Source organism: Myripristis murdjan, chromosome 12, assembly GCF_902150065.1.
Source record: "Myripristis murdjan chromosome 12, fMyrMur1.1, whole genome shotgun sequence".
Taxonomy (NCBI): domain Eukaryota; kingdom Metazoa; phylum Chordata; class Actinopteri; order Holocentriformes; family Holocentridae; genus Myripristis; species Myripristis murdjan.
The window spans coordinates 16,638,977-16,661,560 of record NC_043991.1 but is presented as its reverse complement, the minus strand read 5'-3'; the positions used below and the strand labels follow the sequence as shown (position 1 = coordinate 16,661,560).

General features: G+C 40.0%; 2 protein-coding genes across 6 annotated transcripts; both read right to left on the bottom strand.

The window, feature by feature from the left end:
* Nucleotides 1-836: 836 nt before the first annotated feature.
* On the bottom strand, nt 837-8,747 carry oclna (occludin a). Of its 2 annotated transcripts, none has more exons than XM_030065715.1 (9): nt 8,627-8,747; nt 8,098-8,215; nt 7,290-7,938; nt 6,947-7,114; nt 4,981-5,111; nt 3,177-3,359; nt 2,859-3,030; nt 1,790-1,831; nt 837-1,668 (listed from the first exon to the last, which is right to left on the bottom strand). In XM_030065715.1, exons 2-9 carry the CDS (start codon nt 8,148-8,150, stop codon nt 1,570-1,572), a joined length of 1,497 nt encoding a protein of 498 aa, XP_029921575.1. In that variant the 5' UTR covers nt 8,151-8,215; nt 8,627-8,747; the 3' UTR covers nt 837-1,569. The 2 variants fall into 2 exon arrangements, with proteins under 2 accessions (XP_029921575.1, XP_029921576.1); XM_030065716.1 differs by lacking the exon at nt 8,627-8,747 and adding an exon at nt 8,528-8,546.
* marveld2a (MARVEL domain containing 2a) lies at nt 1,464-19,767 on the bottom strand. 4 transcript variants are annotated; one of them, XR_003929130.1, is made up of 11 exons: nt 19,680-19,767; nt 18,225-18,316; nt 16,275-17,243; nt 15,945-16,165; nt 15,763-15,798; nt 15,104-15,261; nt 14,486-14,657; nt 13,571-13,621; nt 12,487-13,120; nt 6,752-6,756; nt 1,464-1,474 (listed from the first exon to the last, which is right to left on the bottom strand). XR_003929130.1 is itself a non-coding variant. In XM_030065714.1 (9 exons), the coding sequence occupies exons 3-9, from the start codon at nt 17,224-17,226 to the stop codon at nt 13,001-13,003; spliced, it is 1,710 nt and encodes a 569-aa protein (XP_029921574.1). In that variant the 5' UTR covers nt 17,227-17,243; nt 18,208-18,316; nt 19,680-19,767; the 3' UTR covers nt 11,939-13,000. The 4 variants fall into 4 exon arrangements, 3 of the variants coding, with proteins under 3 accessions (XP_029921574.1, XP_029921572.1, XP_029921573.1); XM_030065714.1 differs by lacking the exons at nt 1,464-1,474; nt 6,752-6,756 and having other exon boundaries at nt 11,939-13,120; nt 18,208-18,316; XM_030065712.1 differs by lacking the exons at nt 1,464-1,474; nt 6,752-6,756 and having other exon boundaries at nt 11,939-13,120.
* Between the last annotated feature and the right edge of the window lie 2,817 nt (nt 19,768-22,584).

Sequence of the window (22,584 nt, the reverse complement as noted above, 5' to 3'; positions counted from 1 at the left end):
GATGTAACAATGTTCGTATTTGCCTCTCTGTGCTTCAATGTGCTGAGTTCTGTCACTGTAAACTGTGAACTTGCAGTTGTCAGCGTGCCTCAGTTCTGCAGAAACCATTAAGGTTATGCGTTTTTGTTTTTTGTTTTTCCCAAATTGGTGTTTGTTGATTCGCTCCATCTTTCCTCAATAATCTTCTGTGAGAAGGTGTGATCAGCCACAATGCTTTACTTAAAGGACCATATCAGTGATTTTGAATGTTTGGTCCATTTACTACAATTTCCCCACATTTTACATTGCAGCAAACCACTATACAAATCATGCGAGCGTACTACCGACATATAATATTTCACAACATATAATTAAAATCCTTCCATTTTCAAACTGGAATTTTTGGTTGAAAAAGCCACCTTATGATGTTCTGCTTCTGTGGCTAACAAAGTCGTCTCCATTCATAAAACATAGACCTGATAATTGGCTGTGGAAAGCAAATGTTTCCCTGGGGACTATTTTCCCTGGCAGAGAGACCGCCTCACCCACTCCACCCAGTGTCAAGTCATCAAAAAACAGTCCTGCTGCTTTTAGGGAAAACTAATGTGGACAACTTTATTACGGTGATGGAAAACTGGTGCGAAGAAACCATCGGCTGACTAAAAGGGAGGAAAAATCATTTGGGAATTCTAAAATACGACTGCTTCCTTTGAGAAATGATCAGCATAAAAGTTTGTAGATATTATACTGAACATGCAAAATCACCAGCGTGGTCCTTTAAAACCATCTCAGCAGTAAGATGATAATCAGTGTATTAGTACAGTCAAGTACATATGTATACTGTGTAAGAAGAGAGCAATGGTTAATAAATCAATTTATTACAATAAAAGTATCACAAATCATTATGAAAGTAGACTTGTAAAAAGTAGCTGTTAAAAAAAGCAGTGAGCATTAAAAATGCATTATCATTGTGAAGTGTCCTGTCTGTTGTGTGGCTTGTACAAAGAAAAATACCATAACACACTTAAAAAAAAATGCTATTAGAATATTAAGAACATCACAGTATTTCCCACATATTTACATGTTTACACTGACCTAAAAAAATTTATTACAAACTAAAAATAATAAAAAGACAGTAAAACGGATCATCTCAACCTGAGTCATTATAAGCAACTGGTAGTAAAAATGGACTTGTGTTAATAATGTGTTCATGTGTTCACTCCTCAAACTAGAAGCTTTGTTAGACAAATGCATACAGATTGCATAAGGAAAAATAAATATCAAGATATCAGGATAACAGTATCCATGGCAGCTGATATTCAAAATACAAATGTGGGCATAATACAAGACAGAAAATTTGTTTTCCACGGTTCAAAAATTCCAACAACAGCCCTTAAAAATTTTCACCTGCTGTGAGTTCAGGAAGACCGCGAGAGCTTCCATGCACAGCTTAGACTGGCATGACACCAGCAGGTCCATCCTTTACACGATGCTCCTCAGGCTTGGTGACTGTCAGTAAAGCCTCCAGCGCACTCCAGAGCTCATCCAGCCCCTCGGTCGGGGACACAAGTGTAATCTTGGAGGAAAGGTTCAGGCCCTGCGGTCATAATCGCTGACCATCCTCTTGATATGAGACAGCTTGCCCTTCAGATATTTACACCTGCGCTTCTTCATCTGGTAATCTGCAGACTGTGGGAACAACAGAAAGAAATATAGAAAGCCCCTTAAAGTATGAAGTATGCCTTCAGTAAAAAAAGATGTTTTATTTGTACATTAGATATGGTAATATCAATTGCTGCACCGCACATACCTTTTTAATGTCTTTAAGTCTGTGGTACTCATCCAGTGCATCCTGTAGAGAGAATATAGGGCATTGGAAACAATTACAACACTAATATCTAACCAGGAGGGAGTTTTCAGTGAAAGTTTCCAGAGGATAACACCTTCTCGCTGTGACTGTTTGTTATCCATTTCATGGATACAAAATGCTTCATTTGGTGCGCTGCTGTACCTGTGAAATATTTTGACCCCCCAACTCTCAGTGCAGGGCTTTATTGTTATCATCTGAAGCAAAGTTGCTTTAATTAAAGATGTACAACGTGACAAAAAAAAAAAAAAAAAAAAAAAAAAAAAAACAACTTAATAAGTTCTAAAGCCACTAATGTTCTTCCCAGTGAGAAATTTTACATCAACTAGACATTTAAAACATTTTGATTATTGATGCTGGTTAAAATGAAGCTGCATGGGATTTAGTGCAAGTGAAAATTTGCTTCTGGGGTAAATGATAAAATAGTGTTATCTTATATATATGGACTTCTATGTTGGTCATTACCTTTGTAAAAAAAAAAAAAAAAAAACATATATTTAATTATTGGTCTAAAACTAAGCTTCATTATTCCTATTTCTGTCTCTTTTTTCCCTTTTTTTTCTTCTACCCATTACTTTGTGTGATATTTAAGCACTAGAGCCCCAAACACATTTAGCCATTAACATTGATTCTGATTCTGATTCTGTACATTCTGCACAAACGGTCCTGGACTGTATGAGTGGTGAAGCATAAAAGCAAAAATCAAAATGATATCTGATGAGTAGTGCATTGTTGAGCATATTGCTTCAAAAATGTTTGACCGGAGACCTTTCACCCAGTGACTTTGGTTATTTTTCTGTAAGGAATCAATCACTGCACTGATAGATTTTGGCCTCAAATGGAGTGCAGTGTCTATTTAAGCCATATTTGCTGGTGGCCCAAACTGAAGCTTCAGCTTATTTGTATTGAACAGCAGGTGAGGTGGGTCTGAATTTGATGTAAGGTTGCAGAAATCATTTGAGGACCCACACATCCCAATGCCTAAAAAAAGGGTTTTCCTTTAATATCTCACCAGGAACTGCGGGCTGCCCTCCTGCAGCTCGTCCAGCTCTTTGTCGACATCTGACAGATTCTTGTTGATGGCATCCAGCTCTGCCTGAAGGTCTTTGTATTCTTGGTGGTCGCGGTCAAACTCGCGCTTGTAGTCAGCACGCTCCTGCTCATTCGCTATGGGAGGAAATTCACTGTAGTAGATGGAGAGTAACAGAAGGAACAATTTTTTTTAAAAAAAACAGCAAAAACATGTCAAAATTATGCCATCACAGCACCACAGCCTCGACTTCCTGTCATGCCGGCGGCTGAGGTGAAAAAGTCCATGATTCCTTTGTACCTGTCGAAGTCGTTGTCGTCCAGCTCGTCTCCAGAGGAGGCGTAGTCCGTGTCGTAGTCCTGTCCGTTGGCTCGGCGACGTGGCCGGCGCTTCTTCTTGGGCTTCCCGGCTGAGCTGGCCACCTCTGGGTTCCCGCTGTAGGGGGTGCCGTTTCGCACAAGCTCACGGTCCTCCACTGGAGGCCTGAGAGAAAGGAGGAGAGTCGGATTAATCATACAGGGAGTGTGTTGAAACACAACAGAAAAGCTATGATTACTGCTGCTATTCCCAGCTCAGGCCTGTGGCTTTGACCAATTTGCAGTGATTTTTGAGGCCATGACTCATGCTACATCCCTGAAATTATGAGCACTTAGCAGGAATCCAAGAAAATGTATTTGTGGTCAATTTATATTGTTTTAGAGCTGGATGATATGGACAAAATCTAACATCACAAAATCTTTGACCAAATACCTTGAAATTAATATTGTACGGCTGATTTTTGATGGGTAACATTTTATAATAACCATCACTGATAAATGCTAAATGGATGGTATATTAATTTTTACATAACAGTTATTTTCAGTTAACAAACAATGCATTTTTCTTGTTTTATCTACAAACATTACATAGATAGATGAATCATATATTTAATAAGACTTTAACACTATAACACTTGTGGCTAATTGTCATTAACTAAGTATTATTACAACAAGCAGTAGCTACAACTTTATAATAGCCATCCAAATAATGTCCATAGATGGTTTACAAAGTAAGATATTTATTACCCATTTAACAAGGTATTATAATCAACCATTATCAATCGTTATTGTTACTAGTGTTTTTATTATTATCAGTTTATCATTTATTAATGATGGTTACCAAGATGAATAAAAAAAAATTGCATCCCTTTACTGTAATGCAGACTTTAAAACCAGGAAAAGACATTTGTGCTGTATCACAATGCAACAATATCCAAAATCCCAGACGATATCTAGTCTCATATCACGGTATCAACATGTTGACATATCACCCAGCCCAATTCTGTTTGAGTCGGTATTTTATCCTCCTTTATCTTTACATTTATGAGCTCACATGCAATAATCAAGTCTCCTACATTCCTTCCCTTAAGAGAGCAGGAAGTGTAAATACAGATCATGCCAACGTGGTGACGATCTCACAACTCGCTCATGTCAGATGAGTACAGCAAAGGAGAACAATGACTTTGTGTTTTCTTTATGTGTTTGCTTGTTAAATGTTTCCTCATCAGCACAGAGGTATTTGACACGGCTGGGAAATGTGATTCACTGTCTTTTTTTTTTTTTTTTTAAGCTGAAACTGGAACAGACTACATGGCCTCATGAATCCCGTCACTATTTTGCCAAAACTGTGAAAAGCAAACCTAGGAATGAAGGTTCATTCCACTGAAATACAGTCGGTAAATGTGCAGCATGTTTGTCGACCTCTGCTGAAAACACACACACACACACACACACACAGGTTCCTGTTTTTCTATTTGTTTTTTTGTTTTTTTCATGTGAACATGTTCTGGCAAGCCATTCTACAGCAGCAGTCTGGGAAAAACAACACAGCTAGATTTAAAAAAATGCACCACAAACAAATCCTTGCTGAGCTTGGCACTCTCTGTGCTGCCATCTGCAGTATCCTGGCACACGGTGCAAATGACATCATGCGCCCCCATGTGGGCTGCAAACATCCCCCGTTATTAGCAAGTGTTCACATGTGAAACAGCATAGAGCCCCTGCATGTGCGTGTGTGTGTGTGTGTGAGAGAGAGAGAGAGAGAGAGTGTATGTGCGTGTACTCACTCCGGGGTGTAGCTGTACGGTGGCTTGTCATAGTTTGTGCTGTTGTCATCGAGGTGGCTCCTGGACCCTGCTAAATGCGCGGGGTAGTTCGACATTGGCATCTCTTCGGGAACGACTGACACATTGTTCACCTTTGGAGATCAAAAATAAAACGGGAAAAACACAAACAGATTAGCAACATGTGCCATACGTCAATCAGTATATAATTGCTTCATTAGATAGAAAAGCTTCAGCATTGTTGAATATTGTGAACATGTAACCTAAATACTACTACTACTACTGATAATAATGCTATATGCTTTACTGTGTCCGTTCAATAATCACAACTAACCAATAAACAAGAAGCATATCATCATTTTCAAACAACCCAAAGACTGACACAATATGAATTTAATGGTCATTTTACATTTTATAATTGTCAAAAAAAAGTAAAAGTTACTTTTAAACTGCTTTGAATCTGTACAGAGTTCATTTCCAAATATCGACTATTCCAAAGTTTTACCCCACAAACTCAAATGCACATCGTCTTCAGCATGGAATTAACATACTGTATTTGAAATAGCATTCTCCTCTTAAATTGCTGCTCCTGTCCCTATTTGAAAACATTTTTTGTACGTTACCAGGAAGTGTGTTACGACTTGCTTTACACAATATTTGAACAGCTTTAAATTCTACTAGACCTATAAATGTAAATGCATAAGGACAGTCCACTGGTGTGGAAACAAAATCCAACGTTACCGACCATCCTAATGGCCTTTTCATGTTACATTACTTATGGCATACTATCATTGTTTTGATGTTCATTCAATGTCTGTATTTACATGTGAAGCACTTAGTAGATGTAATTTCTATATTGCACAGTACTTTGAGCTGCATTTCTATATTTTAGTAGTAGTAGTAGTGGAAGATAATGGCATTAAAGGGTGTAATTTGGGTGACAGATTTCTGTGGTGTTCCTACACTGTTTTGAACACAAGGGAAAAACAGTCATTCCAGTTTAGCTCACAAACCCAGCACAAGTTACTCTAAATATTCTGCAGCGTGCTTCCATCTGTAACAGATTTGAAATCAATTGTTTGGCATCCACAAAGAAAACTAACATCTGTTGGACCTTTATCGACTGAGCTAAGCTAAACAGGCACGGACTTGCAAGAGGCCTTAAATTATGCATCTACACCCTTTACTGTACATTCCAGAAACAACGGTCTATAGGGCCGAAGTCTCTGCAGATCACTGTAGTGACACTGTCTCAGTGTTTTTAGACTGGTTTCCACAAGTTGCACTGAAATGCCTTGGGCTCACAGTATCATGTTGCTGTCCTGGTGTTGTGTGTCTGCGCACTTTTGGGATTTGTGGCTTTGAATGCAAGTCGGACCGGTTCTTCCTCTGAACTGCTCTGGAGTGAACTAAACTTCTTGCGCTGAATCACACCATCATTATCACCAACATGTCTCATCTGTTAGTCACTGATCAGGCAAGCATGTGGAAGAAAGGCTGCTAAAAATAGACTCAGAAATCACGATTCATCATGACATAAAGATTTTTAAGTTGCATTTGCTGATTTCCAAAATATAGCCTACTGACAGCAATAAATCTGGATCTTATATTGTTCAACTGAGTGTGCAGCATGACAACATTACATTGAAACTATCTTCATCAACATGCCACACCCAGAAACCAGGCACACAAGGCAGTCAGAGAGGCTTGTTGCTCCACACTTCCCCTCCCCCCTCTCATATACAGGTGACTGTCACCAAACAGGTTGAACTACTTCAGCTCACACACTCCTGCTACGCTTTACACAAGCAGGCAGCCACACACCGACTTGGCTTGTTAAAGCCTCTTGATCTGGCTGGCTGCACAAAGTGACCGGGGACTTGTTACATCATTTAGGCAGCCACTTCTATCAAAACTATGCTAATTTCTGGATGGGAGATTTGGTAACAGAACAAATCATCAAACTCACCCATGCCTCGACGTCCTGAGGTGGCGCTACCTCATCCACTTCCTTCACCCTCCTCCACAAAATGTTGCTCTTTCCATAGTTCTGGATTTTCTGACGGGTCTTGAGCGCAAACACCAGAATGATGATCAGAGCTGCAGTAACCAGGAAGCCAAACACCACCGCGATCGCCTGCCACAACAGATGGACCACAGTGTTGGGAAAAACACACACAGATGCTTGTATCACACACTCCTGGTGCATGTAGCTGTGCAGATACTGACACACACAATACAATAGTCCTGACACAGAAAACAGATCTTGGATGAGGTGAAACAGGGACACACGGCTAAGTCTTTGCACTCACCTCTTGTGGCTCCACAACACAGTAGTGGTAGAGGTACTGGTTGACAAACGCTCCTGAAACCTGCGGTTGCTGGAATTGGGCACACAGGCCGGTTATCTGGCTGGAATAGACCGATCCAGACGACTGGGCCGTGGGGTTCACTGCCATGAGATACACTATGGTGGCTATAAACATCAGCAGCGCAAGGATGGCGCACACGATCACCACAGCCAGATAGAACCTCCTCGACTGAGACAGGCCTTGCCGAGACACAATTATGATGAAGACGGCCAGGACTGCGATGAAGGTGATGGCTGCCATAGCGATGAGGAAGGCCTTGCCCTTTCGAGGGTCGGTGTAGTTACCTCCTAGTGAACCGTAGCCGTAGTTGTTTCCAGCTCCATATCCTCCACCACCAAAAGAGCCGTACCCACCGGTGCCATATCCCGGCTGATAGCCCCCATAGCCTCCTCCAATGCCCCCAAAGCCACTCAGACCCATCTGGGTGTCCCAAGCCAGCGTGGAGGCAACACAAGCAAAAATGGCCACACACAGTACGACGGCGATGATGGCCATGATTTTGATGATGCCCGGAGGAGATGTCCAGCGGTAGAAATGAAGGAACTCATCATCTGGGTAATAGGAGTAAGCTGGCTGGGGTGGGATGTTACTGCGAACAGAGAGAAACATGTGACAACCCATACTCACCTGACTCTGAAGGTGAGAAATCCACTATAATGTGACTGGCAGTTATTCATAACCATATTTGAAAAACATAACAGAAATAGGATAGATTTATATATATTGTATTGATTGGAAAAAGACTCACTATCCATTGTCTGACTCATAAGGAGGCGGACTGTCCTTGGGCCTGGAGGACATTGCTGAATCTTCTGCTGCTTCACACGCAGGATCGACAAGAGGACTTCTGTGGTTAAACTGAGCTCCTTCAAAATAAAGATAAACGGAAAATAAAATGTGATATAATTTTACAACATCATGTCATATGATTTTAAATGATCAATTAGCAGACTGACACGAAACAGTGTGAAACAAAGACACCTCTTAATCTGTGGTGATTACTACTGAGCTAATATAGGTAAACGTATAATTAACAATAAATAATAATAATAATAATAATAATAATAAATCCAGTTAAAGTAAGACTTTTCATGATATTTCTATCAAACCAATTTTCCAGCACTACTGTCAGACCAAAACACGCTGCCGTGCGATTTCACCTGTATCCAACAACACACCTGTGGCTCATACAGGTAACAGAGTCAGGTATCTTAATCTCTTCAAATTCAGTGGAGACTTTGGTTTTAACGCCACAAAGCAGAGGTCGAGACACTCACCTGTCGCTGGTTCTGTCCTCGCCTGAAATATTTCAGTTGAAACTGCCCGTAGATAATAAAAACAAGGCCACACCTTGAGCAAAGCAGCGCACCGTCAACTCGGACCCGCCCCCTCTCATCTGACACACCTCGTCCCAGCCGTGGACGCGCCTGATGTGGCCGCGCTGCAATACGCGTGCCCGCGGCCAGCAACCTGCCACTTAGCACTGGGTGACAGATCACAACTTCAGGAATAGTTTCAGACTAATTCATGAGGCTGGATTCAGAAAGTACAATGAGAAATCACTTTTATATCCCGTTCCTATAATATTATATTTCCTCAGCGACTCACCAACAATAAACTCATTCTGCTCTTATTGTACCTTTTGCTGCTGCTGTTGTTTCTATCCTCTATCATTATAGTGCGACTATAATCAGAGGTGGAGGTCACTATTTAGATTAAGTCGTGTTGCTGTAAATGAGTATCTTTTTTGTGAACTTGTAATTATTGAGTATTTTTTTTTAAAGTCAGTGATTTTACTTTTACAGAAGTACATTTTTGTTTCAGTATTGTACTTCACTACATTTTAAATTACATCCATTAGAGAACAAATGAGCAAAGACAATGAACTGTCCATCAGCAAAGATGAGAAGAAGAATCTGATTCTATTTTGTTGGTTCTACTTTTTGTCATTTCCAATGTCCAATAGAAGGTGCACGATTAAAAATTCAAATTTACAGTAGTAAAATATCAGGTAAGTAACAAGTGACAGTATTTCTACTTGAGTAGCAATATGTAGTACTCTTTCCACCTCTGACTATACTATTCCAATTGTGACTTACAGTTTCTGTTGCTGATAATGATAATGAGTCTTGATAAATAAATCAATTACTAGACATGTAAGTGGACCAAGTTATTAATGAGTGATAATAAATTATAGTACTGAATAATACATAATAATAATATTTTGTTGACATTTTATTTATTCATCAATCATGGAGTACCCAAAGGTTAAATTATGATTAAATAAGTAAACATTCACACATGGTGTTGTTCACTCTGTGAGTGATGTATGTACAAGCATTAATAGTAGGCTAAGTAATGAGATGTTTACCATTATTATTTAATGAATCCGTATGTAAAATGGAAAACAATTTGTGAATGGACTTATATGGGGAAATGTGGAGTTAACCAGATACTGCTGGTGTAACTGTCACTATTTATTGGAGAAAAAAAAGAATATAATTGTTTGCATGCACCAAATAAAATACTTTTGAAATTTCATCTCCACCCCTGTTCAGTGGAGGCAAAAGCGCTGTAAATAAAACATGAACATGAACAAATAGAGGAAACAGGAGTTTTTCTGACATTTTATTGCAATTTTTATGGCTCTTAAAGGAAGTTCTGGTTTTGCTGAAGGCTTACATCAGCACAATTTTTAAACAGAATTGTCATTATTGCAGCATTTTCAGATCACCACATGTCTTTGCCAGTCACGGTAAGGGCCCCATAAAATGGTAAAAATGTCTACATTTTAAAGTTGCACATTCAACAGTTGATTTTTTTTTTTTTTTTTTTTTTTTTTTTTGAAAGGCAGCCTACTGTCGACTGCAAAAACATGTCAACGTCACAGACTATGCCATTTTTGACCTGTCATTGTTTGGATTGTTATCTAAATTGAGCCATCATAAGTCATGGAGGGAAGGTGTGCACTCATAAAAAAAGTCCATTTGACTGTTTCCTTTACCTTCAGATAGGAATTTGAGTGCTGCCTGATGTTTGGTCCACCTGCCTTACAAATTAATACAGTCGGTTTACTCAGTGTCATCATCTGGGTGGCCATATTTTCAGCAGCAGCGACATTAATGGATGACAATAGGAATACTACACGCAGCAGTGTGTCTGTCCACCTCTCACTCTGCACAAGACCACAAATCGCTTTTTGTCACTTTGATAATGAAGGCATGTCTTGGCAGAAATAAGCTAGCCTACATCTGATTTGATAAAACTGATTGTTTAAAAAAAATATGCTAAACATTGCTGGTGATGGTCTTACCATGGTGGCCTGCCACGGTGGGGGAACTTCTGCATTGAGCCTGACAAAGGCAGGTCCTTTCTCAGATATTAAGAAATTATTGTACATTGACATATCTCCCGGCAGCACCTGTTTAATCTATAAATTAATCATTAGTTGCACATTTTAAAGGTGACGTGAGACATCACAATAACATTTCACCTGAACGTTGCTATTGTAAAATGCCTGCTTCTGAAAAATCTGTCACCATAACAGCATTAATGCAGTTCAATACAGTACTGCTCAATTATGTGCGTATTCCAAAATTTCTTAATTCTAATTTTGCATACTACACCTTTAAAGTGCCACAAAGCTAGGCAAAGTGCTGCCTTGTGAGGAAAATGGTGTAACTTTACAGTCGTTAGATATTTTACAAAACCAGAACTTGTTTCGGGGGCAGCGTCAGTAGTCTTGCTTCCACTTTTATTTATTTTTTCATGCTATGAATAGATCATAGACAATTGAATAACACAGAATTATTTTCCACTTTACTTACAGGTACATAAACTAGTAAGTACAATTAAGGTATCATTAGCAGTAAGAAAGGTTTGATCATGAATCGCTCACTTTCTAACCAACATGGGATTAATACTAGTTACTAGTTACTTAAGAATTACTAAACATATGGGTTATATAGACTTGATGAATAAACATCACTATACATCTAGTACTAAAACATACTGCTAATTATTAGTTGCTTAAGTTTATAGATAAGAGATCCTACAGTATTGCTACTCCAATAATATCCCTGTACTTAGAGACTTACACTACACACTATCTCTTCTCAAGGTTTTTTCACAGCAAGGCTTTTTCACAGCAGCCATTTTGACATGAAACAGCAGGGTAAACACAGGTGTCAATAATGAAAATAATTAAGGTTACTTTCCAGTTATTTCTATGGAATGGAACCAAAATTAATGTCATAAACCCAGTGTTTACCCTGCTGTTTCATGTCAAAATGGCTGCAGTGAAAAACGCTTAAGGGACTGTGTAAACATTACCATAGGCTATGTTGTTCCAACAGTTTATATATACACTCTCTATACACTTAGTTTTACTGTGACTTCTGTGTGGTATACTAGAACTGATTATAGGATTAGTATGCCTCTTTTCACAAGCTTCATAAACGCATCAGTGCACCGTTGTCATTTTTGTCCCAAGTCCAGAACTACAATTTACACGTGGCTGTTGATAAATAAAGGAGCAGACCAAAAGCTGAAAGTGCCTCAGCCAAAATGTATTCAGAAGGCAGCAAGTACAGTTTTATTAATTAATTTATTTTTTAAAAAATGGACACAGCCATGTATTTACAATTATATTTGGTAACATAAAAGTCAGAAGGATGTAGAACTTGTGATAGTGATCAATTAATAAAGAGCGTTAACTATCAGCTGTATTTTAAGACATTACATGGTAACAAAGTGGTATAAGGAGGATCAAATGAATATGTTAAGGCATAAGGCTTACATAGTAAGGCACTAAAATATTAAAACATAAGTTGAAAGTGAGTACAATTATAAAATGTTTATGAAATGGTAGAACAAAGTCAGTAGTAAGCATTAAAAAACACACATTACCTGTTGACAATTACTTAGTAATGCCATTATCACCCCTGTGGGAAATGCATAGTTCTCAATTCAGACATCTGTCAAACAGTTAAACATAAAATCATCATGTGCAATCAAAACAATCTTAACGGCAGTTCAGTGATTCGGCTGGGATGTGAACCTTTCATGAGCTGTACGTCAGTAGCTGTAAAGCTTGTGCAGGCAAATTAAATAAACCTGAAGACTTAAGTACATAGACAGGAGGAAGAAAAAATGTTAAATTACGAGTTATTTCATTTTGGTTTGGTTCTTAACCATTTTATTTTGGTTAAGAAACAAAGAAAAATATGCAGGCGTCTCACTCCTTAAGGCTGATAACAGGAAACATTCAGGTCAGATCCCAGTGTTATTCATGAAATGAAGTAGTGAGCCCCAGGTACAAACACAGTCACAGTATCACACACACACATTGCATCTTTTGCATATTCAGACCATTTTAAGTAGAAAAGTAAACACATTTCCCCCTTTGGTTGCAGTGTGCATGCTCACAGGCACGCACACACATAAATACACACACACACACACACACTAAACTGCTGACAGCTACGTAACCGCTGTGCAGATGTGACAGACAACACAGACTGGAAAGATCAGTGCCAATACAACTTCTCACTACTATCCGCCTGCTGTGGTTCTAGTCCAGTGGTTCCCACAGTATTCCTCCACCTGAATGTCTTTTGAGTGGCCTCCCAAGGCAGAGGAGCAGCAGTAGTTTAGCTGTAGCCGTCATTCCACTCCATGACTTTATCATATTGTTGGATCCTCTGTTTGATGTGCGAGAGTTTGTTCTTCAGGTACTCACAGCGCTCCTTCTTCTCAAGAAAAGTGGGATCCTGGGACGGTACAGTAGAGGCAGAGTGACAAGGATTTTACTCTCAGACAAATCAGGCAAACCAGTCACTTGCTGTGCATTAAACATGCAAATTCAACAATGTTCTGAAGCAGCTATTTATATTCTTATCACTCTGCAAGATCTTTTCCTTTTCCCCAATGAATGTATTACAGTATCAAGCCTCTCTACTGGACGTGCCGTTTATTTTCACTGACAGACACAATGCATTTACTGCTGTGTATGTTTGAAAAGGTAATTAATATATTGAGCTACAAAAACGGATTGTATTCTGAGCGGCTAGAGATTTTCAGCCCGAAAAACTTCATCAATGACGGCAGAGAGGCAGCCAAGCCTGTGTACTGTTATTTAACACGAGCAACTAAGACAAGGCCACTTCGCTATGCAGCACGTGTAAACAACCAACAATGACAAGACACGACAACGGACTCACGTTTTTCTTCTTCTGGTACTCCTGAAGGATTCTGTTAATGCGATCGAACTCCTGGAAAAGAGAGAAGCAGTGTTAAAATTGGGTCGTAAGACTAAAATACAAAATTCCTGACACAAATCAAGAGCAAACAACTGACGCCATGAAATATAACATGGGGCAGGGAAGGAATTTGAGGGTGGAGGGGAAGTACAGCAGGAACAGGAAACAAAGACAGAGGAAGTTTTGGGATGAGGAAATGAGGCATGGCTGAACAACAACAAAACTGGTTGCAATATTCATGAGACACAATTTGACTCTGTCTCATGCTTCATTTACACTCACATGAAACCATATAACACATTTTCATGTTACGTGTGTAGAAATGACAATCTCGGTGTTGAAAATTAGTTCTTGTCACAAATGTGAAATAACATGGAACTGTGAAATTGAAGGGAAACCAGAAATAGTCTCACTTTTCGTATTGTGAGTAACTTCCATCGTGAAAATGCGGTGAAACATGTTTAAATGTAATGGCAAGGTGTGTGGAGCTCACCTGTACATCAGATATACTTTGTGTTATTTTCTGTACTTTATAATAATTTTTTCTTTTCCCTTGCTGAACGCTAGTGTGAAGAAAGTCTGAAATCTCTATAAGTTCATTTGCATATCGCAGCAGCTGGATGAGAAGTAGGAAAAATGATATGGGGAGTTCCAAAATATGACTGCTTTCTTTGGGAAAAGATAAGCAGAAATGTGAAGTTTATACAATTTGCAAATATCAGGCTAGACATGCAAAATAACTGGGGTGGCCCTTTAATGTGGAAGAAGTTTTAAACTGAAAGAAAATCTGCCAGCTGCCAACATGAATGAAACACGAGAGAATGATGCAGTTGAGAATTATTTTGTGAAGTTAAAGGGATGGGTGCAGGTGATCACCATTTGGCTGCTCGGGTGCTGAGGAAGACTCTGCATCATGGCGTCCATCTCCTCAAACTTCTTGAGAGTAGCCTGCACCTCAGAGTGGAGCTCTTTGTATTCAGCGTACTGGTCATTAAACACAGCGCGGTACTGGTCCCGTTCATCATCAGACCGGATGGCTGGATACTTACTGCAGGATGGAGATAGACAATTACACTTCCTTCAGATTCAGAAATTCCTTTACAACACAGGCTGCCCTAAGAATTAAGCTTTAAGGGGTACTGAATTTAACTTTTAGACAATGGTAGATATACTGTAGTTGCTTAACGGTTATCCAATTAAGCTTAGCAATAAAACAGGACTCAAGATAACAATAGCATATATAAACATGAAAATTTCATTACAAGCCTCAGCTTGGTTGATCAAAGTGGATTTGCAAATGCCTCTTTCATTTGCTTCTGTTGAGATACAGGAAGTACAGCACAGTATACCGACATCTATCACAGATACTTTACAACTCTGTACAACAGACTTCAGTGTGTTGGTATGACATTTCTCTACACCGCTGTGGCTTAACCTGTTTATTTCACTCAGTATGTTAGTCAGTGCGGTTTTACAGACTAGACAAGCACTCACGCAATGTAGTCAGGCATGATAACAGGCTTTGGAATATGTCCAGATGGTATGGCTCCCTTCAAAACTTTAGGAGGTCCGGGCTTTGGAGCAGCTTGAATAGGAATCACTGTAGAGTCGTGGATCGGCTCTGGAGCCTTGGGTTTGCGAGCCGGAGCCATCTACAGAGAGAGAAAAAACAATCAAGTCAAATTAAATGTAGTTAGCAGATAAAATGGGAGTCATGTGGTTGTGGTTGATCTTGTTGAGTGTCAGAGATGAGGAAATATAAATCATCTTTGCTCACTACATCTTAGCCTTTCTTACACTTAGGTGTGCATGAGCTAAAGCGTATGAACTTCTTTTTAAAAATGCAAAAATGTGAAATTATTATCAGTTATCTTATCGATGTCAGACATGAGAAGCAGGTAATTATCGGTTGAAAGTAATCCATACCATGCTTCCCTACTACAAGCAATTTAGAGTTTCTTTTACGGAGGGCAGAATAGAAGAAGTTGCAGTAATCGAGACGTGGACATGAGGAAATGAAAGCATGAAGAACCTTCTACAAATTAGAGGCAGATAAAAAAAAATAAAAACACTGAGTAACATCTAGGAATGTTATAACCTGAATAACCAACCAACAAATTTCTTGAAAGCAAAAAGTCTCTCAGAATGCTTACCAAGGACTGTGCACCTTGAATGTCTGCTGCCTGCATCTGTGCAAAAAAACAAACAAAAACCATCAAACCAAACTAATATGCAGTATATAAAAAACATGCAGTTAAAATAAGACCGAAGCACGAATAAACACAGACCTAAAAATATGAGCACGTACAAAAAACACACACTGCTGAGATCTTACCTCCTGGCTGTACTGCTCCCGATATTTGCGTGCGGCTTCGTGCCTCCACAGCTTCAAACACACCATGGCTCCTATCAGATACACCACCATGGTGACAAAGAGGAAAATAATGGCAGCAATCTGGCCGGCCTCAGTTCGACAGAATACCGCATTTATGGCATTGTTGAACATAGGGTAGGAACAGAGACCCCCGCGGGTTGTGTCGCGGACATACACAATTCCTGAAAAAAAAAAAAAAAAAAGACAAGACATTTAAAGACATTTATAGTTTGACTTCCAATAACCTGAGATTAACTCCTCCTCCATCGTGACAGACGATGTATTACCTACCTGCCGCCATGTATAGCACCGCCATGGCGAGGTTTATGGTAAACTCAGTCAGCGGCCACCAGGATGAGTCCAAGAGGATGGTGCGGTAGTACATGGTCATCCCAAGGACTAGTATTATCACAGTCACCAGCCAGACCAGTCCTGCCACCACCAACACAAATGGAGTCTTAGGACCTGTGTAGTAGGCCCCGCCGTACATCCCTCCTCCAAAAGTCCCATAACTTCCCCCAGGAGAGGAGTACCCCATCATGTTGAACCACTCGTTGTCCTTGTGAATATAAGCACAGACGCAGGCAAATACCGCCGCTCCCAGGAGTAGCTCAATGCACCCCAGAATCCTCAGCAGCCCAGCCCAGGACTTCATGTAGGCGTAGCGCTGATGGTACTCCTCCACTCGCTCACTATAGGTCAAACCCGTGTGGTGGGTGCGCCCTGAAATGGACTCATGGGGCTCCCGGACTTCCAACAGCTCTTTGCGGGAGTTGTAGCTGCTCCCGGACCCTCCATAGGGATCGTGGTAGGATCCGGGAGCAGAGGGCGAGTGCGGAGGAGAGCAGCGCACCCCGTTGCTGCTGCTGTTGTTGTTGTTAAATGAGGAGGCAGGCATGGACCAGGGTTTGTTACTGCTCCGGCCACTTCCTCTGAAGAAGTTCTTCCAGGAGTCGGGGATAAAGCGGTGGACGGGTTTGATGTCCAAGGCAGGGTCGGGGTCTGGATCCGCGTTGTCCTCGCTGCCACTGGGGTCAAACTTGGGCCCCACGGGTGGCTGGTCTGGCAGAGGAGGGGGTGGTAGGGGGTCAGCACTCTTAGCGAGGTGACCTGCCCTCTGCTCTCTCAGGGGCTGAGGATTATAGGAGTCTTCTCTGGGTAAAGTCCCTTGGGGAACCTGGTCATAGTAGGGCGCTTGGTGGACACGGTCACTGTGCCCATAAAAGTCGTCTTCATATGACATGAGTAAGGTGATGGTCCCTGAGAGTGCACATGTATACACACACACATACACACACACACAAGCAAGCAAGCATACACAACACACAATCATTTAATGTGAGCCAATTTTCTAGTTCCATCAAAATAACAAGATTCTACACTCTTAGTTAGGAATGAAAATCAGCAGGGACAGCGCAATATGATATGATTTACGATACTTAGGGGCTAACTTGTTATTGCAATTCTCTATTGCTGTAATTCCATGAGTGGTGCAATTTAATATTATGTTATGCAATTTTGGACTAAGTTAAGGACTTTATAGTTTTAGAATTATGGTAATTAATGAGTAAAAAGATTAGAAATATATATACACACACATATATATATATATATATATTTCTAATCTTTTTATTCACATCAATTCACAGTCAGAACAGCAATATAGAAATTATCAAGAAAAATCACAATTTGTAACAGAATCTACTAGACTACCTACATATTAAAATTTTGACATATTATATACCATTAACAGAGGACAGTCATCACCAGGCAGAAAGCATGGAAGCGTAAAAGAAGAAGCCATAAGATAATGTAAAGGACATCAATAAAATATTCATGCAACATTGTTTTACTCCAAAACTAGTGATACAGGATTATCTAGCAAATTTACATCTAGTACTATCCCCAGCATCAGAAGTCACCAGAGAAAAGATGTTCCAGATCCAGAGTCCTGTAGGTGAAGATGTTATCCAGGCACCCTCCATGCAAGCTCAGGCAAGAATACATTTTTGTGCCACAACCAAATAAGAAACAGAATCACCCCCCCTCCTTGTTGTAACAACCAATTATGCATTGTAGGCAGAAATGATCAGCCCATTAGTTGTTGCAGGTGGCACAAAAATACATTCATGATAAAAAAAAAAAAAAAAATCAGCCCACAAGAGCCCATTTGTTTTATGAATATGATCTTGAGAGCTTTATTGTTTAAAAAAAAAAAAGATACTGTGCTTGAATAGCTACCTCTTTCACACGCAGTCACTCAACACGACTTACATTGGCTTGCAGGTCAGAATGCAAACCTTGTATGAACGTACAGTGTGCCAAGGAGCCACCTGTGAAGACAAACATGGACTGTTGGCTCATTTAGTCATTAGCTATGTACACTGTGCTTAGTATGGATTCAATCATTCCCTATGACTCGGGAAGGGCTGCAGAAAATCAATAATAAGTCTGATTTTCTCAACCAAACGTCAGCGGTCAGTGGTTTAAATTTATTTCCTCAGACACAGACCTTTTGCACAGCAGACATTTTTACCTACAGGTATACACAGGCACTAAGGCACCAAGGTTATTCAGAGGATGCCTGGTTTTCCAGCTATATTGACCATAAAGTGGAGTTTCTGAGGAGTTTATGGAACACAGTCGCTGAAATTTTTAATTCCTACAGCAATCTCCAAATGACAAAAGTTTTTGACGCCAAATCAAGTCATGAATTTTTCTGTGGCGTTCCTCAAAGTCTTGATGTCCTAATGCGGTATCCTGGAGGGCTTTTTGACCGTTTTTATTTATTTTTGAGAGGTCAAAAATGTATAATGCTTATAAATAAATAAATAAATAAAATAATAAATGCTATCAACATAAAAACTGCTGCAACAAATTCTCACATGTCATCGATCACAGGAATGGCCATCATATGCTCCCATAATACCCCTTATACACTCTTAATAAACAATAAAATAAAACGGTGCCTAACCAAAATACAATGATTATTACAGTTTAATGACTATAACAACCTGACACACAGTATGGAGTTGCATGTGAAGTTAATCTTCAGGTTCACAGCTTTGGCATCATGCATATCACTTCTAATGTGGCATCTCCTGTTGACCTTTTATGAAGAAGTGGCTGCAACACTGTAGCATTAAACGCACTTGGCCTGCTCTGTGAAAGGGATCAGCTCTCCAGGCAGGCCTACAAAAACTCCAGGTTGGCTGCAGACGGACGCCTTCCCCTGTTATCAGGAGAGGCTGTTTGCAGTAACACCTTGATATCGATACAGCAGGGCGAAGCAGCTTGTACTAACTTAACGGAGCTGAAAGTCACCATAACCGTGTACGGGAGGCCTGTGTGGCCTAATAAACATACCTATTAACCTATACGGGTTCAGCTCCAGCCCTACAGCACCACAACACTTACATTTGACTATGCACGACATGTTCTTGTGTTTTCCTGAACGTATAATGGCAATGGCCTCCTAAAATGTCGCTCTGCATGACTTGTTTTTCTCCTGTTAAATGATAACGATAACAACAGCGCCTATAGGCATAAACTTTACTCGGACTGTGTCGCTTGACTTTTGAACACAGCAACTTTTCGACCTCGAACAACAAACCAGCCTCAGTCGATGCTCTGCTAACCGCATGCAGCACAAGTCTGGCCTTTTCATATAACATATATAGCGGCTAACTCGCTTACCTTGTTTCCTCCCTTTTCTTTTCCTTTCTTTCTCCCATTTGAGTAACATTAGACCACAGGTCTCCCGCAGACGGGACCACGTGACCCGCCCATCCCATTGACGTCACTCGGAGGGTGCAGCCAGACGCAGCAGTTTACCTGCAGGAGAGCTGAATGAGGAAATGACACCTCACACCTGGACAGTGATACTATGACTAATGTGCACACATGATACAGCGGTGATTAACCTCCCCGACCCCAAATGCTGTGTGTTGTAATCCCTATTAATGATTAAAAAAAAAAAAAAGAAAAGAAAAGCAATAGGCATGCTATTACTACCAGGCTAATTACCATCATCATGGTTTCTATTGCATTTACAATACAATAACAGAGAAAACACTGATGCAAGAAATCTCAGTGCAAGAGAAAAGACATCAAAGTAAAAGTACAAGGAAGGTCAGCCACAGCTGATAGAAAAATCATTACAGCAAGTCTGAAATGTGAGTGGAAAAGCATGTAAAAATCTGCCTGAGGATCTGGATTCTCTGTGCCAAGCACCCTTATAGAAAATCATAAAATTGCAGGTAACAGGTAGAAGAGATTACAGCATGGACGAGCTGTAGGCCACTTATGTGTGCTGTAGAAGGTTTAAATTTACATTAAAAATAATACAATTGCATTTTTAGTTACAAAATACCTCATTCATAGTGGATCAGTTATCTCTGCAGCCATGGAGGTGAAGATGATGGTAATGATAACAATGGTTATTTTTAGCATCATCATAACAAATAATGTAAAATAATACAGGTTTATGATTTAAAATATTTATTCATACATGTTTGAGGTTTGACACAACTTGACTGTTTTTCCAGTACATTTCTTATCATGGCAGCTCAGCCTTCCTAATGTCCCAGAAAGATAAATCACTAAAATGAGCGTGTGAAAATCAGTGTCAAGTTGTTACCGATTCAAAGAATAAAAAGCTGTGATATTGTGTAAATTAGGGATGGATTTCTTCAAATTTCTTCAGACTGATGGTGCTCGGAGAAGTGTGTTGGGTAGTTCCTTTTAGCTGTTGACAATTTATTTTAATGGCTGTACTGCATGAATTCAGATAGGATCTGTGTTATGGTAGTGACCTCACTGTCATGCCTGTTGCATTGCACAGAGGAATGTGTGCACAATGTGTGAACCAAGGCCGTTCCCCTCAGGCTACAGTATTTATGGGCTTGCACCAAGTCTGAGGCTGCCAGGGCTAACATGCAATTTGTCCGTTAGCACAAGTTGCACTTCAAGCTGTGTCAAGGCTTTATCTGTCAATTTCAACCTCCTCTATTTTCTTTACTAATGCTAATCCTGTTCAGTGCACGTCCGATTTTTTTTTTTTTTTTTTTTTTTGTGAATATTTAGCATTCCACCACACTTCAAAGTGCTGGAGAGCTTTAATGCTGCCCAACTGGACTTTTGAAAATCACTTGAACCCTGTGCAAAACACGTAGCCTCCAGAGGCCCTCATCACTGCGCTTGGTGAAACTGCAGGAGAGGGAAAGCAGTGGCAGAGCAGCTTGGCTCAGAAATTTTCTCCTGCTAGTCGCATTTACAATAATTGCCTGATTTTTTTCTTTCCTTTCCTTCATAACAATGTCGAAGAAGAACAAATCATAAAACAAATAATAAACAAAGTGCTTTTCATTGATGATTTTTTTCAGTGATTCATCCATTCTCGTCTGCCCTGTGATTTGACACATACTGGACTTGTCGATCTACAGACGGACACCCTCCTCTTCTCTCATCATCTTTGTCCTTCAAAACCACCGGTGGTTCAACAACCCACAGCCCCTGGTCACCTGATATCACCTTCACCCCTGTACTGTATTACACATCATGTGAAATATGGTTTTACACCACCTTCACCCTGGAACTCCCTCCCAAATACTCTTTGTGTTGTCCTTACAAGTGTCAGTTTTTTAAGCTTTGTTGATTTCATTCATTTTGACAGCAATATACAGGCAGCATCTATACACCTATTCTGTCTCTGCATAATAAACAACTGTACCAATAAAATAAAAACTTGCAGAAAAAAATCTGTCTCTTTACATCTGCATCTCCATTTGTGGGCAACACTGCAATGAGTACATCCAGTGATGTGTATTTTGTGTGTTTCCCCTCCCCTGTGCAGCTAAATGATGATAATAATGTGCATTGTCTCCACATATAAATGTATATATTGCACTGCCAGTGTTTTAGTTGCTAAACCAATTCTTATCTTTTTTTTGCAAGGTTACAAATAAAAAGTTCATCTGGAAGGACAGGACAAGAGTCAGCCACAACAAAATGACTGTTAATCGGCACAACAGATGACTCAGCCTTCCAGATCTTTACTAATATTGCCCTCAGTTATAGAGATCATCTGAAATGGGGCAATGGGTCAAAAGCCAGAGAAACAAGATGGGACTATAGAGCAGGAGGCTCTACACTCCACTGAAAATAAGCCTACAGTGACAGGGTTATGGTCCTATGTGTCAGGATAATGATCATCTATTTCAATTTTCACATTATGAAGTCTGAATTTTCTTTCTGCTGAAGGAATGTGAGAATGTGGCTGCAGCAGACCTGACACAAACAGAATCCACTCTGGAGAAAATGGTAGAGTCTGTGGACCTTCAGAAAAAACTGGGAGAGGGACACTGGAAGATCTGCTTAAAACCAGAAGCTCCAAAAGGTTTCTACATCTGTCCAAAACAAAACAATCACTTTTGAGCACCGTGTTAACATTATTCAAGTTCAATACAAACAGATGAATTTTTGGAGTCTGCGTGGCACTGGTGCTTTGAGGAGACAAAAGCTAACTGCAGATCCGAAGAGTGTGGCTGCAACAGTCTCACAGTGAGTCTGGTTTCACTTATTTACTTACTTATTTACTTTA